The sequence below is a fragment of the Talpa europaea genome, assembly GCF_964194135.1.
Source record: "Talpa europaea genome assembly, chromosome: 9".
Lineage (NCBI taxonomy): Eukaryota > Metazoa > Chordata > Mammalia > Eulipotyphla > Talpidae > Talpa > Talpa europaea.
In genome coordinates this window covers 77,075,656-77,100,802 of record NC_140076.1, presented here as the reverse complement: position 1 = coordinate 77,100,802, position 25,147 = coordinate 77,075,656, and the positions used below count along the sequence as shown (strand labels likewise).

At 41.3% G+C, this 25,147-nt stretch overlaps 2 protein-coding genes across 3 annotated transcripts in view; both read right to left on the bottom strand.

Moving 5' to 3' along the window:
* The window catches only part of LOC311177307 (GON-4-like protein), a gene marked incomplete at its 3' end in the record, with an annotated part of 80,471 nt that extends 57,777 nt beyond the window's left edge, over nt 1-22,694 (bottom strand). Inside the window, exons 1-9 of one of the 2 annotated variants that reach the window (XM_084243203.1) lie at nt 22,169-22,694; nt 16,362-16,547; nt 10,008-10,201; nt 8,986-9,060; nt 8,750-8,800; nt 3,935-3,985; nt 3,509-3,627; nt 2,628-2,745; nt 1,636-1,806 (exon numbers count right to left, since the gene is read on the bottom strand). In XM_084243203.1, coding sequence (XP_084099329.1) covers nt 1,636-1,806; nt 2,628-2,745; nt 3,509-3,627; nt 3,935-3,985; nt 8,750-8,800; nt 8,986-9,060; nt 10,008-10,201; nt 16,362-16,547; nt 22,169-22,673 — 1,470 coding nt within the window. In that variant the 5' untranslated portion in view covers nt 22,674-22,694. Of the gene's footprint in view, nt 1-1,635; nt 1,807-2,627; nt 2,748-3,508; nt 3,628-3,934; nt 3,986-8,749; nt 8,801-8,985; nt 9,061-10,007; nt 10,202-16,361; nt 16,548-22,168 lie in introns of both variants that reach the window. The other variant, XM_084243202.1, reaches the window with a different exon arrangement.
* Nucleotides 367-952, bottom strand: LOC311176413 (small ribosomal subunit protein uS8). Its single transcript, XM_084241920.1, has one exon. It carries the CDS (start codon nt 786-788, stop codon nt 396-398), a length of 393 nt encoding a protein of 130 aa, XP_084098046.1. The 5' UTR covers nt 789-952; the 3' UTR covers nt 367-395.
* Nucleotides 22,695-25,147: the final 2,453 nt, after the last annotated feature.

Genomic DNA, 25,147 nt, shown 5'->3' with positions numbered 1-25,147 from the left:
TAACTTTTTGACAAGATAACTAAATAAAACATGTAATCCTGGACTGGATTCTAGATCAGGAAAAAAATTATTTTCTTTCTTTACTAAGGACATTATTGGGACATCAGGTAAAATCTGAATAAGGACTTTGATTAGATGCAATTATTGTATCCTTTTGATAACCAAATTTTCATTTTTAAGAAATATTAAAGTATTTAGGGGTAAAGGAGCATCATGACGGCATGATACACTAAAATGATTTAGGAAAAAATATGCATGCAGAGAAAGAGGTAAAGAATGATTTAACAATTGGTAAAATATTACTATTTGGGGAATCAGGATGATGGCTGTTCCTGAGTCCCACATTTTTTTTTTTTCCCATTGAGGCATTTTATTTCCACATATGTTTTACACCCCTAGAAAAAGAATCCCAGGATTTTCCCTCCTGTGTGTTTTCGTCTTGCTTCTTCATGGTCCATGATGCCAGCTGAGGTTGTCAGTACAATGAAACCAAACTGACGAGATGGAAGCAAATTATTCTGCCATTTTTCTAGATCTTTGAGTTGCACATCAAATCTGGGGCTGATCACTCCACACTTGTTTAACCTGCCTGTGAGGTTCACAACAATTTTCCCAGCTCTGTGATCATCAATGATTTCAAATTCGCCAATGTAACCATGCTTCATCATCACAGTTAGAAACCGGACGATAACTTTGGAGCACGGTCTAATAAGAACCTGGCGTTTGCCTCTCTTTTCGGCATTGTTGATGCTCTTGAGGGCATCAGCCAGGACATTCATGCGCACCATTATGGCGGCACGGAAAAATGGCGGAGAGCCCTGAGTCCCACATTTTAAAATGCTCTCTCACATATTCCTTCCTACCATTCTTACTTACAGAAATATAGCACAGGGCCTCCCCGGTAGCACAGGGATTAAAGTCTCAGCACTATTAATCTATTGCCAGCCACTGCAGCATTAGTTCAATCCCCAAGTAGGGAGCTAACCTACATGGAGCAGCAGACCTCTCCTATCTCACCTGCCGCTCCCCTCAGCAGTGTATTTCAGTAGATCTGCCTGTTCTGCTCCCCATTCTGTCTCTGGTGAATCCTCTCACCCCCCTGCACCTCTGGCCTACACCCTAGTTCTTTTTTTTTAATAAATAAATCTTTTTTTAAAAAAAAAGATTTGTTTATTTATTTATACAAGCACTGGGTACAGTCAGAAGCGCGGGAGGGTGAGAGAATTCACCAGAGGCGGAGCAGGGAGCAGAGCAGGCAGAAGGACCGAAGTACACTGCTGAGGGGAGCAGCAGGCGGCAGGAGAGGTCTGCGCGCCATGTGGGACCCTCCTCCAGTGGCCGGGGAGCATCCAGGGATCAAACCAGAGCCGCAGAGGCTGCGGGCAGCTTCGCAACCCAGCGCTCAACTGCTGCACCACCGGGGAGGCCCTACACCCTAGTTCTTATATGCATAAATAAATAAAAATAAATCTTTCAAAAAAAAAAGCACAAATCAAATTGAGTAACAAAGACCTACAATTTCATGGCTCTTAATATTTTATATCAGAATTTACTATCCTCTCTCCCTTTCCAACCTGAGCAATAACTGAATTACTCCATTTGGCTATCTCAGTCATTTAGAATTGTAATGTTTACCTGGAAAGAATCCATACAGACAGGACTGGAATCCAGCTCCTCATCTACTGCATGCAACTTCTCCATGAAAGTACTATCCTTCGTCTGTTTGGGCTTTGGAGGGGGTGGGGGCCCCATGGGCACTACCTCAGCACTGATGTGCCTGATGGCAGGTGTAGTGACTTTCTCAGCCTGATGAAAAGAAATAACTGTTTTAAAATGAAAGGAAGAAAGAAAGGGGGAAGAAAAGAAGAGAGGCCTCCCTGGTGACCTAGGGGTAAAAATCTCAGCACTACCACTACTACAAACTGAGTTCCATCCCTGACCAGGGAGCTAACCCACACATGGCACAGCAGATCCCTCCTGTCTTGCCCGCTGCAACCCTTAGCAGTGCATTTCAATAAATCTACCTGTTCTGTTCCCCACTCTATCTCTGGTGAATCATCTCACCATCCCCCAACTCTAGCCTACACTCCACTTCTTCTACACAAAAATAAATGGAAAAAAAAAAAAAAAAAGAGGGAAGAAAGAAGCAGGACTTTCACATAGGACTGATCTTTCTCTTCCCATTTAGATACAAGTCTGTAAAAACAAAGGCTCATACGGATACATTGATCTAACTAGATTTCATCCTATTTTCAACAAAGCCAATAGAACATTACTTACATTATCAAAAATGGGGCCACTTTAGGACAACATTAGAAGGGTAGAACCAAAAAATGAAACACCACTAGTTATTCATTTTTGGTCACTTAATGAGAATTCAGAAAAGTTATTTCTCTATCAATGAATTTCAGTTTTCCCTCAACTGCCCACTGACTTAAGAGACTTAGAAATCTAAACAGTTATAACCTATAACCAGACATAAATTCCAGGAAGATAATTGCTTGATTACTAACCTTGAATTTGGCAAAGGGTGTTTAGCAAAGGTTGACAACTCAGAGTCACCATGGATAAATAACCTACTTATAAAATTATCTTTAACTTATCTCTTTTGTGTGATGCAGATTTACCTCTGATAATATGCCACTCTCTTCATCAGTTTCAGTCATCTCAGAAGACTGCCTCAATCTGGATTTCTTTGCCCCACGTGGAGATGAGGCAGTGCTTTCAACATCACTTTCCAATAAACTCTACAAAACAAACCCAGTATACTTTTGTATTTCTTCCCCTACCTCATTCCACTGAGTTTGAAGTAGTTCAAGAAAATGAACCACAAAGTACCAATCACTCAGTGAGAGTAAGAGAAAATTTTAAGGCATTGGCATAAAATTCATTTACAAACAAGTCAAAGAACACATTTTAAAAAGAATATTATACAGCAATGAAAATAAACGCCAGCTATAAGTAACAGCATAGCTGAATCTCAAAGGCACAAAACTGAATCTAAGTAACGCCAGACACAAAAGTCCATTTATATAAGGTTCAAAAACTGTAAAAATTTGAACTTTAGTATATAGAGGTACACATTTACATTATGTAACTATAAAGAAAAGCAAGGGAATAATTACCAAAAAGTCAGGATAATAGTTATCTTCAGGAAGAGAGAAGTGATTGTGATAAGGAAGGGCATACATACAACGGATATCCTAACAATGTTATATTTATTAACTTAGGAAGAAGTTTCATGAGAATTCACTTTGTAATTATTTAAGCTGTGCGTTTTAATTTTCTAAGCACAGGTGTATATTATGTGTGTTATATTTCATAATACAAAACATGAAAATTTTAGGAATATGAAAAACATAAAAAAAACTCACTCTTGGATTTATGCAAAGAAGCAAGCAGAAAAAGAACTGTCTCATTACTCTCTAAAGAACAGATGATATCAGTAAGAAAACAAAGTACACCCAACTTTGTTGAGCTAAATTTTTTCTATATTATCAACTAGCACTCACAAGCATAACAACCACTGACCTCTTCAGCAGTCTCATCTTCTTCCTCATCATCTGGTTGGTACTCTTCATCTGAGGAATCGTCTTCTTCCAAATGGATATCCACAAACTGAGGAGGCTACAAGTACAATTATAGAAAGAAATAGAGTAACAGGAAACACAAATCACATGTATTTGGAAAACAAAGATAAGAAAGAAGACTGGGGCAAAAAAATTCCTAAGAACACAATGAGCAACTAAAACAACTAGCAAAACAGGGAATCCTAAAATGAGATTTAAACCAAAGGGTAATGGAGTGAGGTGGGACAGGGAGGGGCAAAAGTTGGGTTTAAAACAAGAAATTAGGTCCAAAAAAAAGTCAGCATATAAAAAGCAAGTATTTAGGTTTCAAAATTGGAAAAAATAATTACTGCTTTCAGATTTACCTTAATTTCATTGGCCTTCTTAATTGGTGAAATATTCCATGTTGGAATTACCTACCAACAAAAAAATATAAATAAGTTCTCTTAAATAAAGGAGACTTTCACTTTTACTTCCTCTTTTTTTTAAGAAGTAGGGTACAGGCCAGAGTCATGGGGGGTGAGAAGATTCACCAGAGAGAGCAGGGAACAGAACAGGCAGATTTACAGAAATACACTGCTTATGGGAGCAGCGGGCGAGACAAGAGAGGTCTGCTGTGCCATGTGGGTTGCTTCCCAGCTGGCCAGGGATCAAACTCACGCCACAAAGGCCGCAGACAGCCTCACAGCGCTGCGCTCAACCCCGTGTGCCACCAAGGAGGCACCACTTTTACTTCCTCTTTACACAAAGAACCATCTACCTAAAATACAGTTGCAATAATCTAGGAGTACTGATTATCCCTGATGGCATAATTTTCAAATATTTGTCAGCGTTTGATAGGAGAAAACCGTGCTATTTCTATCATTAGCACGTCTATCATTAGCATTTAGCAAGACTATATTACATATAAATGGAGAAAATAATATCTTGTCTACTTTATATCACAGCTTGTGTTCCCACAGAATGTATGCGAAAACTATTTGTAAAATGTGAAAGTATACAAACCTAAGATATTATATGGTAGCCTTTTGATCTGTACTTTTCAAAAATTAATGACATAAACCCACCCTATGTCTGACTCCAAAAAGCTAGCCATAAAAAGTTCATATGGGGGCCTCCCTGATGGCACAAGAGGTTAAGCACAGCACTGTAAAGCAATCTGCAGCCTCTGCAGCACGAGTTCGATCCCTGGCCAGCCAGGGAGCAACCCACATGGTGCAGCAGACCTCTCCTGTCTCACCTGCTGCTCCCCTCAACAGTGTATTTCAGTCAGTCTGCCTGTTTTGTACTCCACTCTGTCTCTGGTGAATCCTCTCATCCCCCATTCCTCTGGCCTGTACCAGCTCTTGTATGCTTAAATGTTTAAAAATAAATAAATCTTTTTTTAAAAAGTTCATATGGAAGGACTCTGGAGTGAAATGTCATGTTCCATAACTTATTTTCAAATAGCACAAGGAAAAAAAGTGGTAAATTAATACAGAGGGGTACAATAAGTATGACAATGTTACATTTGTAAATACATGGAATGTATATTATAAAATCTTTCAATTTTTTGTATGCTTGATAACAAGAGAGTTGGGGGGAAGGTTTTTAAAGAATTTTGAAAGAGCCCTTACATACTGACAGTGGCTGACAAAATGCCACTGGAATATATAAATTTTTTTACCATTTAATTGTGACCAATCAAAAACAACTACGAGCAAAATTCAACATGCCACCACACTATGGTTCTGTCTCTATAAGGGGTCTTAGGTTCTCCACATCACCTCAGTCCTGACATGTTCTGGCCATTTATCTACCTCTGTGAAGACAGTTCGACTATAGGAGAAACAGCATGCTGTTATTCAAGTCTATACCCATTCCCATGTTTACTTCTGAGTCTACTGTCAAATATATCAGGAAGGGAAAGCAACATCTGGAAGTGTGTTGGAATCAGTCTATTAAGAATTAAGCAGCAGGGTGGGCCTCCCTGGTGGTGCAAAGGGTTAAGCACAGCAGTGTGATACTATCCGCAGCTGCTGCAACACAAGTTTAATCCCAGGCCAGCCAGGGAGCTACCCACACGGTACAGCAGACCTCTCCTGCTTGCCCACTGCTCCCCTCAGCTGTGCATTTTAGTTAGTCTGCCTGTTCTGTTCCCCACTCTGTCTCTGGTTAATCCTCTCACCCCCCGCACCTCTGACTTGTACCCCAGTTCTTGTATACATAAATAAATAAATCTTTAAAAAAAGAAAATTAAGTAGGGCCTCCCAGGTGGTGCAAGTGGTTAAGCACCACACTAGGAAGCAATCCAAAGCTTCTGCAGCACAAGTTCGATACCCAGTCAGCCATGGAGAAACCCACATGGCACAGCAAACCTCTCTAGTCTCACCCGCTGCTCCCCTCAGCAGTGTATTTCAGTCAGTCTGCCTGTTCTATTCCCCATTCTGTCTCTGGTGGGTCCTCTCACCCCCCGCACCCCCTCTCACCCCAGCTCTTGTATGCATAAATAAATAAATCTTTAAAAAAATAAGAACAATAATGTGGAATTTAACAAAATATATTTTTTAAAAAATTAAGTAGTGGGGTTTCCTGGTGGTCTAGGGGTTTAGTCTCATTTCTATCACCTCTAAGGCCTGAGTTCAATCCCCAGCCAGGGAGCTACCCCACATATGGCGCAGCAGTTCTCTCCTATCCTGCCCGCTGCTCCCCTTAGCAGTATATTTCAATAAATCTACCTGTTCTGCTCCTCACTCTGTCTCTGGAAAACCCTCTTACTTCCCACACCTCTGGCCTATACCCCAGTTCTTATACATACTAAATACATAAATCCTTAAAAAAAAAATTAAGTAGCAAGAGACCTAGACTGTAATCCTTTGCTTTCCCAACAAAACTATAGTCTTGGCTTGTCCAACTTCTCTATACCTACGTTCATGCTTAGTAAGCATAATCCAGACCTTGACTTGAATTTCCTTGGGTGGTGGTGGGGGTGTGTGTGTGTTATTTTACATATATATAATCAAATACAGAATTAATGTTAATTATACTCTATTTGTCAAGTAGATTTCATAGAATTTCCACTGCATTGATGGCTGTTTTCATCATTGCTACTGCATGTTCATTTGTGATTACCTCCTGGAAAAAGATAAAATCTCACTTTATGCAAACAGGGTTAGTCAACTAGACAGAAAAAAAAGTGAGACAGCTGACAAAAGAATTTTGACAAAAAGCAATCCAAGTCTGCACTAGGAGAAATATGGCGTCTGGAACACTAAGGGGATAATCAAATATTAATCTGTACTAGTTAAACCAAGTCTGGAGCAATGAATTATACTCTAGGCATTTTTTAAAAAGGATATGGACAAATGAAGCACATTCAGAAGAAAAGGATCAGACTGGTGAAGGTTCTCAAAGTCTAGTGGTGTGGACTTCTAGTGAGTCCTGACCCGCGATGGTGAAGGAAATCAGACATGGGGGACTGTCATGTCCAGCATGCAGCAAATCTTTATTGTCTTAGTGCTTATTATATACTATTTTAATTGTAGCAGGTGTAACATCAAAGCATACCACATAATGATAACACGTATGAATGATTAGTCTATTTTCTTACTATTATCTATTTACTTCAGACAGTAGGATACCAGGCGGTTAGTTCTCACACACATAATTTTATCGCCTCCTAGCCTGAGCCTGGGAAGTTCGCTCATTATTTTGTTGTTGTCAATCTGTGGAGATGTACGCAGTTCACTTCCAGGCTCTCAACACCAAGTCCTGTCACCCAGAGGTTTTCCTCCGAGACACATGTGTTTTCACATGCCTTAGGGACTCAGGTCAAGGCCCTTCTGCTTACTGCGCAGGATCTCTCCATTTTATTATTCTCAGGCTGTGGAGATGTACAAGCCCGACTCCACGCAGGTCACTTTCCAGGCTCTCAACACCAAGTCCTGTCACTCAGAGGTTTTCCTCCGAGACGCATGTGTTTTCACATGCCTTAGAGACTTGGGTCAAGGCCCTTTTGCTCACTGCACAAGGTGGCCACCTCCAACATAGTGGCATGAAGAACAATTACAAAAACTGCGGGATGTCTAGCAAGTAAAGAATGTTATAAAAAGACCTGTGGGTTTTCTTCAACCAAGGAAAGGTCATGTGGGAGAAGAACTGACTTATTTCTTCTATTGGGCTCCAAGGAACAGACCTAGATAAACAGATATGCATTCTACAATATGCAAACTATAGATATGCAAACTACAATACACATTCTGGGTCCCTAAACCATTTGGTTCCTTAGTGTCAGACAGACTGGACTCCCGCAGGACTATCACCTGCCATGTCAAAGTAAAGCACAGAATGGACAAGTGCTTGTTAAACAGGATATAAAATGGTTTCAAGCATCAAAAAGCTTGCTAGACCAGAACACTTCAGAAGTCTTCAAGTGGTTCTCATACTTCAGTGTGCAAAAGAATGAACTACTGTGTTCAACAATGCATATTCCCAGGACCTACACATGGTGCTGATTCCTAGGCAAAGATGAACCGGAGAATGTGCATATTAAAAAAGCACTCCTGAGGCATCCTACACCAGCGTGATCTTGATATAAGTGGTCCCTGAAACACACTTTGAAAAATACTAATCTAAATACTTTACCACATGAATGGAATGGTATAGCATGAATGGAAAAATTGACCTTGCTGATTGCTTTCTACCATCCTATATGATTATCTATCTAGCACTTACAAAAAAAGCAATACATCAATTAAAATATCAACTAAAATAAACTAAGATAATGATTTCATATATTCTGTCTCTTTTTTTTGAGGCAGGTTCAGACCACAAATTTTTCCTGGAATTTTATCCTATAAATACCAGGAATGGGGCCTCCCTGGTGGCAAAAGGCGTTAAGTTTCAGCAATATGAAGCTATTGGCAACCACTGCTGCATGAGTTCCATCCCCAGCCAGGGAGCTGACCCATATGGTGCAGCAAACCTCTCCTGTCTCGCCCACTGCTCCTCTCAGCAGTGTATTTCAGTAGATCCGCCTGTTCTGCTCCCCACTCTGTCTCTGGTGAATCCTCTCAACCCCTACCTCTGGCCTACACCCCAGCTCTTGTATGCATGAAGAAATAAAAAATAAACCTTTCAAAAAATACACAAGGAATTACATCTTATTTACCAAACCCAAAACAAAACCACAAAAAACCTACCACTCCTTTTTCCACGACTTCCTTCAATTTAGAGCGTGTCATTTTGGGCTCCTAAGGAGGGGGAAATGAGAAGAAAACAGTCAATAAAAATCATCATGTTATTTTCTGGTTGTAAGAGGTTAACTTTGGCCCCAATTATCAAACTATTTACAAACTCCCAAGTGACCTCCTACACTTAGCCAGAGTACAGATAGCTCTGTTCTATGACATTAAAAGAGTGACAATTAACTACTTACAAACATTGGCATATCTTCTGTCTCACTGATGGCTGCTTTCATCATTGCTACCACATGTTCATTTGTGATTACTTCCTGGAGAAAGATGAAATCTCACTTTACGTAACAAGGATGTATCATCTAGATAACACTCTCTGTAACTCTGCTAAACATAACGTGGAAAATAAATGAGAGCTAGATACTCAAATAGCTTCACAATCGGGTAAAGCAGGCAACAGAATGCAAAGAGGCAAGTTTTGAAAAGAAGCACACAGGTTTAAACAGTGTCCCACTAATAACCAACCTTATTAGCTACTATTAGGAATAAAAAGATATTCTAAGGCAACTATTTGTGTAAGAGAAACAGTAATTACAAAAGCTCTGTAAACAATAGTGTTGCAACAGTATCAAAAAACACAGCATTAGACATGTTCAAAGTACTATAAATTATTAACTGAGCATCTTTTTCAGACATTGAGAGGAAATCCACTGTGAACAATATCATCTGAAATCTGCTAAACAATAAAATAAAATAAATTACATCGGTGGAAGAAACAGTTTAGGGCCTCCGCTGGTGGCGCAGCGGTTGAGCGCTGGCTTGCGAAGCTGCCCGCAGCCTCTAAAGCGCTGGTTCGATCCCCGGCCGCCGGGCGAGGGTCCCACATCTCGCAGACCTCTCCTGCCGCCCGCTGCTCCCCTCAGCAGTGTACTTTGTCATTCTGCCTATTCTGTTCCCTGCTCTGCTCTGGTGAATTCTCTCACCCTCCCGTGCTTCTGACTGTACCCAGTGCTTGTATAAATAAATAAAATAAATCTAAAAAAAAAAAAAAAGTTTAACTTCCAATTAAAAGTTCTTCTTTAACATGTGTTCATATTTCAAACTTGTGCTGAATACAAAGAGAAAACTATCTCAAAATATAAAATGTTTCTCCAAAGGCAATTCACAAAATCATTAATTCACATACCAACAGTCAAGAATTTCCTGAGTATTTTTATTTGCTTTCCCTGAAAAATTTCCAGTACAATCAGGCAGTCTTACTCACATGAAGGATGTTTCGCACATTGACTGCTGTTAGGTTGTGCTGTTTGGCACCATCCTCTAAGGTACGGTCAAGCATGTCATCCAGTTTCAGGTCATAAGTCAAAGTCCCTTCTTCTTGGGCTCTTCCATCCCGTTTTCTCTTGGTACCTTTCTTCTTTTTTCGCCTCTTCTCACTTTCTTCACTGTCTTGTTCTTCTGCAAATAAACCAAGAACATTACCAGAATCTCTAAAACAAGTGCTCCAGGAATTTTAATCAAAAAGGATAACTGTAGGGCCTCCCCTGGTGGCGCAGCGGTTCAGCACTGGGCTGCAAAGCTGCCCTCAGCCTCTGCAGTGCCGGTTCCATCCCGGGCCACCAGCGAGGATCCCACATGGCGTGACAGACCTCTCCTGCCACGCCCACTGCTCCCCTCAGGAGTGTATTTCGTCAGTCAGGCTGTTCTGTTCCCCGCTCTGGCTCTGGTAAATTCTCTCATCCTCCTGCACTTCTGACTGTACCCAGTGCTTGTGTAAATAAATAAATAAATCTTTAAAAAAAAAAAAAGCGGGCCTCCCCCATGCAGCGGTTGAGCACTGGGTTGCAAACTGCCCGCAGCCTCTGCAGCGCCAGTTCAATCCCTTGCCGCCAGGGGAGGATCCCACATGGAGAGCAGACCTCTCCTGCCGCCTGCTGCTCCCCTCAGCAGTGTACTTCGTCAGTCTGCCTGTTCTGCTTCCCGCTCTGGCTCTGGTGAATTCTCTCACCCTCCCATGCTTCTGACTGTACCCAGTGCTTGTATAAATAAATAAATAAATCTTAAAAAAAAAAGGATAACTGTAAAAGAAAAGCAAACTGCCAGCTGTTAGACCCAGGAACCAGAAGACTATGTGGTAGAGGTTCATTAAATCTTCTACATGCTTTATGCATATTAATTCATTTGGGTACTGTAACAAGCCTAGGAGGTAGGGACTATTATTTTTCCCACTATACAGATAAAGAAACTGAGGCAGAAAGATTAAGAAATTTTCCTGAGAAGAGCCAGTAGTGACAGAACCACATCTTGAAGCCAAGCCCTCTAGTTCTAGTATCTGCAGTCTTAATTACTTCTCCTTTCTGGTCAAATAATACATCAGAAATTCTGGGTTTGTGTCCCAGTTCTACAACTAAAACTGACTACCTTACCGATGGCATCTCATTTTATTCTTTTGTTAATATATCTGCCCATCAAGAATGCCATGCAGGGCCTCCCCAGTGGCGCAGCGGTTGAGGGCTGGGTTGCGAAGCATTCCCAGCTGCTCCCCGGCCACCAGAGGAGGGTCCCACATGGTGCGCAGATCTCTCCTGCCGCCCGCTGCTCCCCTCAGCAGTGTACTTCAGTCCTTCTGCCTGCTCTGCTCCCCACTCTGGCTCTGGTGAATTCTCTCACCCTCCTGTGCTTCTTACTGTACCCAGTGCTTGTATAAATAAATCAATCAATCAAAAAAAAATGCCATGCAGATTAAGTGAAATAATATCATTATCAGAGTCCCTTATAACCAATGAAATATTATATAAATAACTTAGTTAGGGCCTCCCCGGTGGCGCAGCGGTTGAGCGCTGGGTTGCGAAGCTGCCCGCAGCCTCTGCGGCGCCGGTTCGATCCCCAGCTGCTCCCCGGCCACCAGAGGAGGGTCCCACATGCGCGCAGACCTCTCCTGCCGCCTGCTGCTCCCCTCAGCAGTGTACTTCGGTCCTTCTGCCTGCTCTGCTCCCCGCTCTGGCTCTGGTGAATTCTCTCACCCTCCCGTGCTTCTGACTGTACCCAGTGCTTGTATAAATAAATAAATAAATCTTAAAAAAAAAATTTAAAAAAAAGAAAGAAATTTCTTTAAATAAATAAATAAATAAATAAATAAATAACTTAGTTATTATACCATTCAGTAAAAAAGAAATGGAATGAAGTTTTGATTCTACTTTATATGTGTTTATATGTTACTACTATCATGTTGTTAGCAACGCTGTTAACTGCAACTGACCCAAGAAAAGTTTGAAAGAAAAAATACTAGTATAGTATCTTTTATATACTAGTATACTAGTATAATATTAATACTTTACTAGAAATTTACTAAAGTTAACCCCCAAAATAAAATCATCTCTACGAAATTTAGATCTATAAAATTTAACTAAAATACACAGAAATGAAGACCAAAAAGTGAAATTTACAATGGAAGCAGCTAAAATTCATAAAATTATACTTAGTTGAAGAATCAAATTGTCTTAAAAATAGTGTTTTCAAACTACTTGTGGCAAAGAAACAGTTTTGTTTTGGAATAGACTAATATTTTTATAAACAAGAACATAGCCATAAAATCAAATGTTGTAACATTTCTAAACTTTTCCATAAATTATTCTGTTTCAAACCAGTGACAAACAGTTCTCAAACTAGCCCTGGCTTTCAAACCACACTTAGAGTTCTACTGCTGAAAGTGCTACTGAAAAATACTTAGTCCCAATAAAAATACAGTCAAAAATGAAACATAGAAATAATGTAGGGCCTCTCTGGTGGTGCAGGCAGTTGAGCCCAGCACTGTGAAGCTGTCCACAGGCTCTGCAGTGCCGGTTAGATCTCGACCTCCTAGGAGCAACCCACATGGCAAGCAGACATCTCCTGTATCGCCCGCTGCTCCCCTCAGCGGTGTATTTCGTCAGTCTGCCTGTTCTGTTCCTCACTCTGTCTCTGGTAAATCCTCTCACCCTCCCGTGCATCTGGTCTGTACCCTGGCTCTTATATAAAAATAAAATAAATCTTTAAAATAATAATAATAATTTAAATAAATTGAAGAAAATTCATCATAGAACAAAAATGGAAATAAAATTCAATGAAGAAAATTTTTCACTGATGAAAAATCATTAGCATAATTTCACTTGAAATGACTGTCTTATAAACATGGAATCAAAGCAATCACTGAGAGGCTACATCATCTCGATATCTAAATTACATCAAACACATTTCGCTGATTCTGATTCTGATGTTGAGTTCATTAGGGAATATGTGCCTGTAAGGAAAATTTAATATATTCAAATTTCAACACATAGCACAGATATACAAAAAAGAATGACAATTTAACTATTTCTTACTCTGTTTTAGAACTAATCCTTTATCTTTTAAAATATTCAGATACTGCTCACGCTAAGAAGGCTAAAGAACTTAAATTTTAAAAATATTAAAGGAAGCCACTCTATAGATATCAAACTGGAAAAGATAAAAAAAGAAAATCTAATTTTTCCTTCCATGAGAAAGGCAGAAATTGGCTAAAAATTAAACAAGCCCCTAAAAGTAGACCTAATGTTGCAACCAATAAATTAAAAGTAAAGTACACTGTAACTGCACCATAAAGTAGAAGCCAGTAGAAATATGGGTTGGTTCTGTGGTATCTAATTATCATAGTTGCTTTGATGTACAAAAATTGCTAAGGGCCTCCCTGGTGGTGCAAAGGGTTGAGCGCATCTTGGTGAAGCTGTCTGCAGCCTCTGCAGTGCAAGTTTGATCCCCAGCCAGGGAGCTACCCATATGGCACAGCAGACCTCTCCTGACTCCTGCTGCTCGCCTCAGCAGTGTACTTCAGTCTATCTGCCTGTTCTGTTCCCCACTCTCTCTCTGTCCCTCACCTCCCACACCTCTGGCCTGTACTCCTAGTTCTTGTAATCATAATAATATTTTTAAAAAATTAATTTATACCATGTATCCACTAACATACACTAATATCAGATATAAAATATACTTTAAGGTAGAAGGCAGGGGTAAAAAGAAATACTTCATCTGAATGAGTCTTATAAACTAAGAACATAGCCATAAAATCAAATGTTGTAACATTTCTAAACTTTTCCATAAATTATTTTGTTTCAAACCAATAACAAACAGTTCTCAAACTAGCACTGGCTTTCAGACCACACTTAGAGTACTACTGCTGAAAGTAGAATGTCAGTACTACTGCTGACATAAGAATTCTAAATTTGCATGTATCTAATAATACTACTTAAATATATTAAAAAATGACATTGAAAAAAAAAAGAAACCCACAATCATGGTTGGAGATTTTAACAAATGTCAATGAACAACTAATGTAACGTACAAAGATATAAGTATGGACATAAAAGATCTGAACAGGGCCTCCCCTGGTGGCGCAGTGGTTGAGTGCTGGGCTGCGAGGCTGCCCACAGCCTCTGCAGCGCCGGTTCGTTCCCTGGCAACTGGCAAGGGTCCCACAAAAAAAAAAAAAAAATCTGAACAACATAAACGTAACCTAACAGACATATATAGAACAATATACTTGACTTAAACAACATTTAAACACTCACAAAATACATATTCTTTTTAAGGGCACACAGGTTAAACAGAGCATAGGTAAAGCAACTTTCCAAAATTTTCAAAGATCAAGAATCATATTCTCTTACCAAAATGGAATCAAACCAGAAATTAACATAAAGAATTTAACTTGAAGTTGTTCAAATGTTTGGAAATTAAGCAACATATCTCTAAATAATCCATGGTCAGAGGAGACATCATTAACATAAGAAATATCTTAGGACAAGTGAAAACAAAATGATACATCAAAACCTATAGAATGCATAAGTTTCATCACAATTTTTTTTTCTTAAGATTTATTTATGTATACAAGAGCTGGGGTACGGGCCAGAGGTGTGGGGGTGACAGGATTCACCAGAGACAGAGTGGGGAACAGCAGGCAAGACAGGAGAGGTCTGCTGCGCCATGTGGGTTGTTCCCTGGCCAGCCTAGAGATTGAACTCGTGCTGCAGTGGCTGCGGATAGCTTCAGAGGTTGCGTCTTAACCCCTTGTGCCACCAGGGAGGCCCTTCATCACAAACTTTTAGTTAAATTTCAATTCAATTTTGTACCATAATTGCCAATTCAATAATATGAATTTTTATTCACATTACTTCACCTAACAGAATTGTTATTCGACATGCATTTGAGTCGGTTAAAAATTTGTTGACATAAAGTTCTTTAAGGAGGAAAAAACCTATAGAATGCAGCTAAAGCAATGCTTGGAGGGAAATTTCTAGGTTAAATTTATTTTAATTATTTGTTAAATTATTTTAATTATTTAATTACTTCATTAATTATTTACTGGTTCTTCTTTTTATTAAATTGTACTATTACTTATTGAGGTAAATGTCATGAGAAAGAATCGTGTATAGGCCGGACTCACAGGAGGGGCAGAAGGGAGATGAGTGAGAGAATTCACCAGAGACAGCCTGGAGAACAGAACAGGAGTATTTATTGAAATACAATGCTAAGAAAAGCAGCAGGCGAGACAGGAGAGGACTGCAGCGCGTATAATTACTTCATTTATTAGATATGAAAGAATATTAAAAATCTTACAAAGGTAGGAAAGAACCAACCACAAGTTGAATTTTAGGAAGGAAATAATAAAGAACAGAAATAAATGAAAGCAAAAAAAAATATTAAAAAAATCAAAAAAGCCAAAAACTGAGCCTCCCTGGTGGCACAAGGGGTTAAGCACAACACTGTGAAGCTATCCATGGCCTCTGCAGCACAAGTTCGATCCCCAGCCAGGGAGCTACCCACAAAGTATAGCAGACCTCTCCTCTCTCACCCACTGCTCCCCGCAGCAGTGTATTTCAGTCAGTCTGCCTGTTCTGTTCCCCACTCTGTCTCTGGTGACTCCTCTCACCCTCCCGCATCTCTGGCCTGTACCCCAGCTCTTGTATGCATAAATAAATAAATCTTCAAAAAAAATAAAGCCTTCTTTTACTTGCCTGTTTTATATATTTCTAATAAAAATAGTAATATTTTAAAAAATTGTTTCAAGGGAGCTAATCATAACAATTCCACCCAGTGAAAAATAAGTGCCTATGTTCACCAAGAGATTTATAGCACAATGTTCTGAGCAGCAAGCACCACGCAGAGTAGCCATAATTGTAAATGCCCACTGAGTTGAATGAATGCCTATCTAATGCCCACTGCGTTGAATGAATTAAAAAAATGTAGAATACTCAAACAACAGAATACTACATAGCAGTGAAAATGAACATTCTATAACTAGATGCAACCATACAACTCAACTTCATAATCATAATGTTGAGTGGAAAAGACAGTCACGAAACATACATACATCCCATTCACAGAAAGCACAAAACAATCTATGCTGCTACAAGTCAGGTTAGTGGGGTGTTGGTAATAACTGCGAGGACTTTTCAGGTATTGATAATATTGTCTCTTGTTCTGGTTGCCAGCCATATGGGTGTATTCAATATTTGAAAATTCAATGATTTTTAAATATCTTAGGATATTGCAGTTTTCTACAATAAAGCAGGGTTTTTTAATTGAAGAAAAGAAAAAGAAAGCCTACCCATCGGAATAAAGAGTCCACCATCTTCTATCTCTTCCTCTGCTTGGTGAGTCCTGAGGGGCTTTTCTTCAGGTAAAGCAAAGACATCTGGCTGAGGTGGTTTTCTAGGCAGGGTTCCTGGTTTTGCAGAGTTGCTGCCTGAGGGCAGTGAAGGCAGCTCCCTTCCAGAATGCATTTGAGGTTTTCCTGGAAGATTTACAAATATTGCTCTACACTTTGCCCAGTCTCAAGAATACTCTGTTATAAAAGGTAGCATCATGGGACAAAATCCTGTCTAGTTAGTAAACTTCATGAATGAAGTACACCCTAAATAGGCATTCCTCTCTCTCAAAGACAGTGTTATAAGAAAAATAGTAAAACCAAAGCTCAAATCACTTTATTTGTCATGTCAGAGAGTTGAACTAGATTGCTAAGGTTTTTCTATTTTAATATGCCTTGATCCTTACATTGTTCCCCTGTGGAAAAATCAGATTCATAATTGTGGGGGTGGATATATTCCTGATCCTATAAGATGAACATTAACACCACATTTGATTAACTATAACTAATAAACAATAAAATGTCCTGAACTTTCTGACTCTGTAAATCAATTTTATAGAAGAGTAAAAATCACCACAAATTATAAATATATGATTCTACAGTTCATTAGACAACTTTCTCCTTTCTCATCTCAACTCCAAACAAGTATTACCATTCTTCTTTGGGGGGAACATGGGGAAGAGGGAGTACCATTAAAAAGGCAAAGAAACATTCATATGTTATCAAAAGTAAACATCAGAAAATAATTTTTCAAAAGAATGTATATGATTGTATATATACAGGATACCTCTAGAACATACACAAGGAATTGTTAAATAGTGACAGCTTCTGGAAAAAGAACTTGGGGGAAAAGAGGAGATAGTAAAAGGGTGTAACTTTTCACGGCGTACTTTCTGTATTTCTGAAATTTTCACCATGTTTGTGTATTACAGAGTGAAGAAAAAAAAAAACTTCAAAGAGAGCAAGTTATTTGCCACTAAGCTCAATTCAAAATAGAGCGCCTTGGGCCTCCCCAGTGGTGCAACGGTTGAGCACTGGGTTGCGAAGCTGCCAGCAGCCTCTGCAGCGCTGGTTCGATCCCGGGTTGCTCCCCGGCCACCGGAGGAGGGTCCTGCATGGCACACAGACCTCTCCTGCCGCCCACTGCTCCCCTCAGCAGTATACTTAGGTCCTTCTGCCTGCTCTGCTCCAGCTCTGGTGAATTCTCTCACCCTCCTACTCTTCTGACTGCACCCAGTGCTTGTATAAATAAATAAATAAATCTTAAAAAAAAAAAAAAAGATAGCCTTTCTACTTTTTTTGAACGGCTTGTCTAATAATCCTTCGCAATTTTAACTGGTGTAAACTGGCTTCTAAAAAGGAGGATCCGGGGGCCTCCCCTGGTGGCGCAGCGGTTGAGCGCTGGGCTACAAGGCTGCCTGCAGCCTCTGCAGCGCCATTCGATCCAGATCCCGGGCCACCAGCGAGGGTCTCACATGGTACGATAGACCTCTCCTGCTGTACACACTGCTCCCCTCAGCAGTGTACTTCGTCAGTCTGCCTGTTCTGTTCCCTGCTCTGGCTCTGGTGAGTTCTCTCACCCTCCCATGCTTCTGACAGTACCCAGTGCTTGTATGAATAATAAACCTTTAAAAAATAAAATTAAATAAATAAATAAAAAATAAAAAGGAAGACCCTAAGACATCCCTGGTGGCTCAAGGGGTTAAGCTGCAGCACTATGAAGCTATCCTCAGCCACTGCAGAGCTAGTTTGATCCCTAGCTGGCCAGGGAGGTAAGTCACATGGCACAGCAGACCTCTCCTGTCTGGCCTGCTGCTCCCCTTAGCAGTCTGCCTGTTCTGCTCCCCATTCTGCCTCTGGTGAATCCTCTCACCCCCCACACATCTCTGGCCTATACCCCAGTTCTTGTATGCATAAATAAATAAATCTTTAAAAAAAAAAAAAAGACAACCTTAAGGACTCTACTTAAAAGCTATTAGAAACAATAAATTAATATAGTAAAGTAACAGATTAAAAATCAATATACAAATATTGGGCCTCCCCTGGGGGCGCAGGTCTTTGAGCGCAGCTCTGTGAAACTGTCCGCAGCCTCTGCAGTACTGGTTTGATTGCAGTCGGCGGGCCAGCCGGCAAGGGTCCCACATGGCACAGCAGAGCTCTCCTGTCACGCCCACTGCTTTCCTCAGCAGTGTATTTCGTCAGTCTGCCTATTCTGTTCCCCTCTCTGTCTCTGGTGAATCCTCTCACCCTCCCGCTCAACTGGCCTGTACCCCGGTTCTTTTATAAATAAATAAACCTTTAAAAAAACAAAAAATACAAAAATCTATTGCATGCCTATATGAAAGTAATAAGCTAGAAGAAAAAGAAATTAAGAAAACAATCCCATTTACAATTCCATCAAAGATGATCAAATATCTAAGAATAAATTTAACAAAGGAAGTAAAGGACCTTTACAATGAAAGCTACAAGACACAGATAAAAGATGTAAAACAAGACACAAAGAGATGGAGAGCTATTCCATTGTTCATAGACAGGGAAAATTAATATTGTTATTAGCAATTTTACCAAAAGCAATATCCCATTCAACATAATCACTATCAAAATACCAATGATGTTTTGGGCCTCCCCGGTGGCGCAGCGGTTGAGCGCTGGGTTGCGAAGCTGCCCGCAGCCTCTGCCGCGACGGTTCGCTCCCCGGCTGCTCCCCAGCCTGTTCTGATCCCCACTCTCTCTGATGAATCCTTTTGCCTCCCCTCCCTGCACCACTGGCCTGTACCCCAGTTCTTGCATGCATAAATAAATCTTAAAAAAAAAAAAAAAAAAAAAACAATTGGGGCTGGGGCCTCCCTGGTGGCACAGGGGTTGAAGTCTCAGTGCTATCAAGCTATCCAGCCACTGCGGCATGGGTTTGATCCCGGGCCAGGGAGCTAGCCTACATGGTGCAGCAGACCTCTCCTGTCTTGCCCACTGTTCCCCTTAGTGGTATATTTCAGTGGCTCTGCTGTTCTGCTCCCTACTCTGTCTCTGGTGGGTCCTCTCACTCCCTGCACCTCTTTATACCCCAGTTCTTATATGTATAAATAAAAATAAGTCTTTAGGGCCTCCCTGGTGGTGCAAGGGGTTAAGTACTGCACTATGAAGCAATGCGCAGCCTCTGCAGAACAAGTTCGATCCCAGGCCAGCCAGGGAGCAACGCACATGGCGCAGCAGACCTCTCCTATCTTGCCCACTGCTCCTCTCAGCAGAGTACTTCGGTCCATCTGCCTGTTCTGTTCCCCACTCTGTCTCTGGTGAATCCTCTCACCCCCTGCATCTCTGGCCTGTATCCCAGCTCTTGTATGCATAAATAAATAAAACTTTAAAAAAAAATAAGTCTTTAAAAAAAATGGGGCTGGGAAAACTGAACAGTCACATGTAAAGAATGAAATTGGACCACTCTCTAACTCCATACAAAAAATAAAATCAAAATGGATAGAAGACCTGGATATAAGACTCAAAACCACAATTTACCTAAAAGAAAACATAAGTGATACCTTCCATGATATCAGCATTAGAGATGTCTTTAGGACACTCTATCAGCAAGAATAATGAAAGCAAAAATCTACAACTGGGACTATACATCAGATTAAAAATCTTGTGCACAGTGAAAGAAAACATCAGCAGAACAGGAAGCCTACTAAATAGGAGAAGATATAGGCACATCATACATATGATAACAAGTTAATATACAAGATGTATAAAGAACTGATGTGATTCAACAACAACAAAAAAACAAAACAAAACAGGGGCCTCCCTGGTGGCACAACAGGTTAAGTTTCAGTACTCTGAAACTATCCGCAGCCACTGCAGCACTAGTTCGATCCCGAGTTCCATCCCCGGCCAGGCAGCTGACCCACATGGTGCAGCAGACCTCTCCTGTCTCGCCTGCTACTCTCCTCAGCAGTGTGTTTCAGTCAATCCACCTGTTGTTCCCCACTCTGTCTCTGGTGAATCGTCTCACCCCCTTCCCCCCCCCCGCACCTCTGGCCTGTACCCCAGCTCTTGTATGTGTAAATAAATAAATCTTTAAAAAAAAAAAAACAGCCAATTGAAAAATGGGTAAAATACTTGTTTCATTTATTTTTTAAAGATTTATTTTATTTATTTACACATACAAGAGTTGGGATGTAGGCCAGATGTGCAGGGTGATGAGAGGATCCACCAGAAATAGACTGGGGAGCAGAACAGGCAGATTTACTGAAATACACTTCTGAGGGGAGCAGCAGGCAAGACTGGAGAGGTCTGCTATGCCATGTGGGTGAGCTCCCTGGCCAGGGATCGAACTCAGGTTGAACTAGTGCTGAAGTAGCTTCAGGTAGCTTCATAATACTGAGACTTAACCCCTTGCACCTCCAGGGAGGGCCCCTACTTCTTCTTCCCCACAAACTATCAAATCCTATGAATCAATCCTTCAAGTTCCAATTTCAAAAACTCCTAATTGGGCCTCCCCTGGTGGCACAGGTGGTTGAGCGCAGCACCGTGAAGCTGTCCGCAGCTTCTGCAGCGCCTGTTCAGATGCCGGCCAGCAAGGGTCGCACATGGTGCTGCAGACCTCTCCTGTCGCGCCCACTGCTCCCCTCAGCAGTGTATTTCGTCAGTCTGCCTCTTCTGTTTCCCCCTGTCTCTGGTGAATCCTCTCACCCTCCCACGACTCTGGCCTGTACCCTGGCGCTTGTATAAATAAATAAATAAATCTTTTAAAAAAATTTAAAAACCCTCCTAATTATTTGTATCACAAACTCTAGCACTTAATCACATACCTATACTGCTCCAGAGGAATTATGTGTTTATGTCTCACTTTTCCAACTAACCTATATAAGCTTCGTGACATTAGAACTATGCCTTATGCTTGTTTTATATTGTCTACCACCTACAGGAAAAGTTCAAACACTTGAACATGAAAAAGCCCTTCATAATAAGCACTATCTCCAACTGTGAAGTCATCTCTCACTACTTCTTCCAAGCAACTATATCACCAACCTCTTCTGCCTCTGCCTCTGTTCAAATTATTCTTGGCCTGCAATGCCCCATGCCACCATGCTGTCAAACTACAAGTTATCCTCCAAGTCCAATTCTGCTGAGCTTTTTCCAACATCCCAGACAGTAATTTCTTCCTTTAAGCCACCACCCTCCTTCACAAGTCCTATTTCTTGGACACTCACAAAATCACAAAAGGACATATATAGTTCATCCCTCTAGACATTAAAGGATTAGAGAAAAGAAAGAATACAAAAGAAAATCTAGGAAATGGGAGTTTATAAAGTTACCCATACACTCACAGCAGTTCCAATTCCATACCAAATTAGGATCCTCTTTCAGAAATATTAATAATACTATGTTTCTATATTTACAAAGCCAAATTTTGTTTGTTTGTTTGTTTTGTTTATACATGCACTGGGTACAGTCAGAAGCGCAGGACAGTGAGAGAATTCACCAGAGCCAGAGCGGGGAGCAGAGCAGGCAGAAGGACCAAAGTACACTGCTGAGGGGAGCAGCGGGCGGCAGGAGAGGTCTGCGCGCCATGCGGGACCCTCCTCCAGTGGCCAGGGAGCAGCCAGGGATCGAACCGGCGCCGCAGAGGCTGCGTGCAGCTTTGCAACCCAGCGCTCAACCGCTGCGCCACAGGGGAGGCCCAATTTTGTGGAAGCACTGAAGAGAATGCAGTGGCAAAGGCAATGGCAAACTAGTATCGAAATATAAAATGTAGCCTAAAGACTTCTGTATCTTACCTTCTTCTTCCTTGACTTCACTAGGCTCTCCTGAAAGAGGATCCTTTGTGACAGAAGATGGATCACCCCTATCTTCTTGAGTATCTGGCCAGGGCTTGACAGTCATTTTCTTTCCTCTCCTTGAGCCAGTGATCTGGAATTTTCCTTTACCAATGTGTACATCAACAGGCTGGGAAGACTCCATGGATGACAGGGTGATTCCCTGAGAGACAACCACATCAACAGCCTCTAGAACTGGTACATTTGTGCTCTGGGTGACCACACAAGAGCTTAAAGATAGATCCTCCATACTAGGCTGATTTCCTGCACCCTGCACAGACTGTACTTCAAGGCCAGCTGCTCTGCCATGAATTGCACCCCAGGACAGTGACACGGACACCAAGTCTTTAACCTGGTCAGATTCTGGTTTAACAGTTGACTCTAGGTCTGTATCATCGTCCTCCTGGTTGTCTTCATGCTGTGGAGACTCTGTCATTGTAGTTCTTCTCTTCTTACAGGGCAACATTTTAAAAGCCCCACTTGTGTTCCATCCTGAAAGGATAAGCACAAGGCCTCAGCACTTTCTTATTGTTAATGATAATAACATTTCCTCAAACATTTCACTCACTCATTTTCAGACATGAATATAGTACTTCACACCAAATGCACAAACATTCTTGGTTGAATGACTTAACCTCTTTAAATTTCAGTTTTCTCAATTAAGAAAAATGTATTCTTACCTCAGTTATAAGAATTAAATAGTAGGTGATTAATAAATGTTAGTCATTATTATTGCCCTCAGGGAAGCAGAATAACATGCTGCTGAGAACAAACTGTGGAATCAAATTGTCTGGACTTTATTTCCCACGTCAGTTTCTCTCCAGCTCCATGACCTTGCATAAGTTACTTAACCTGAATCTCAATGTCTTCAGCTATAAAATGAAATAAAGGGGCTTCCCTGGTGGCACCAGAGGTTAAGTGTCAGCCCTATAAAGCTAGCCACAGCCACTGCAGCACGAGTTCGATCCCCAAGCAGGAGGTGACCCACTTGGTGCTGCAGACCTCTCCTGTCTCACCAGCTGCTCCCCTCAGCAGTGTATTTCAGTACATCCACCAGCTGTACTCCTCATTCTGTTTCTGGTGAATCCAATCACCCCCACACCTCTGGCCTGTACCCCAGCTCTCATATGCATAAATAAATAAATCTTTAAAAAATAAATAAATAAAATGAAATAAAAATACTCTATACTCTATATTGGACTCTTGGTTTCAATTCCAGTTATCACAAAGTTAAAGTGAAGGCTATCTTATGTTCTTCCAGCACTGTTTGCAAACCTCTTTATGATGTCATTTTTGCAATTGGTTGTCTCCTTCCCATCTTCTTCCCCCAAGACTATGGACTTTTTGAGGGAAAGAGTCTTTCAATTAGTACCTCTGATAATCAGCAGTATCTGCCCTACTGTGGAAACCTACTGAAAGTTCCCTGAAAAAATGAAGAAAGGATATGAGCTTCCTATTCTGTGCTTTATTCTATGCAGCATTTGGATCAAGAGTTAAGCATTACATGGAAACTAAGTGCACCTTTCTACCCAGAAAAACTTTATTCTTCATAAAACAGGTGCAAAGATAAAATAAGTTGCCTTGTATTACAGTGAGTTTTTCATTACTGACAATGTTCCAGCAAAATCTGAATGCCTACCTATAGGGCCAATAGATGAGAGCTTGGTCTAGAGAGCTGAAAAATAAAGTTCTAACTGTAAAAGTCTTAACTCTAAAAGTCTGAACTTTAAAGTTAGTTTTAAACCTCACTAATTAAGTTTCTTCAGGACTCCAGAAGAGGCACGACCCTCTCACACCCCAAACCAACAAAGTATCTTATCTTGGTAATTAAAGCTCACTAAGGGAAAACTCAGTTGATTCCTGTGACAGAGGGTGTGGTAAGTGGGCAAGAAACGGAGTGAGAGAAGCTTAGAAATCCTGCATTTCACAGATCAATTACTGAGAAAAGGAAAAAAGAAATGCAGCTACTATTCAAAGTCACGCTGCAGGGATTGGCTCCGGGAACTTCAAAGAGCAGGAGCTCTAAAGAGGCCCCCTCCCCTTTGGGAACCGGAGTCGGACCACAGGATGAATGAACGCGAATCTGGAGGCAGGCAGACCCGCCGCGGGCCCCCGGCCCGGGAAAGACTTCAAAAGGGAGGTGAACTGCGCTTTCACCTCTGCGCCGCGCGCTGGCCCAAGCCCCCGCTCCCAGCTAGACCCCCTCACGCCCGTCCCTCCTGTCACGCACCCCGCTCCGGCCCTCAGACCCCGCTCCAGCCCTCAGACCCGACCCCTCCGCCTGGCCATCCTCCGCCGGGACAACCTGCTCCCAGGCACCTCTTCCCGCCCCAGTGCACACGACCCAGTTCCCTCACCAGCTGGTGCGATCCCGCGGAAACTCAGCTTCGGTGCCACCGGAAGTCAACCAACGGCAGCGCCTGACGTGCGCGCCCCCGAGGCGCGGTGCGCGGCGTCAGGAAATCGACGAGTGTGCGCCAACCTCCGGACGCCATCCTATTTTAGGGCGGAACGAAGCCACAGAACTAGTGCGTCAGTTGTTGGCAAAAAAAAAAAAAGAAAAGAAAAGACAATGCCTGGTTTTCTCGGCCGTAGGTGCTGTCCTGCTGAAACCCTAACTGAAGACTGAGATTCAGTGGTTTCGTTAGACAACTAATCCTTCCCGCTGTGAGGCACTGGAACACCAAACCAAGGAAATGAGAATTCATAAAATTTCAAAAAGACGAATCTGTTGGTTACAAAAGTGGCGTTTTCTGAATAAAGCTAAAGCAATCGTGGACTCAATTCATAGTAATTATATCTGTAGAATACTCTGCATTTTACAAAATGCTTTCACTTACGTTATCAGAGGTGTTTTTTGATCTTCACAATAAACCCAATGGATAGCACCATATCTTCCAGTTTACACAGGACGAATTTCTGGCTTAGCTAGGTGGGTGA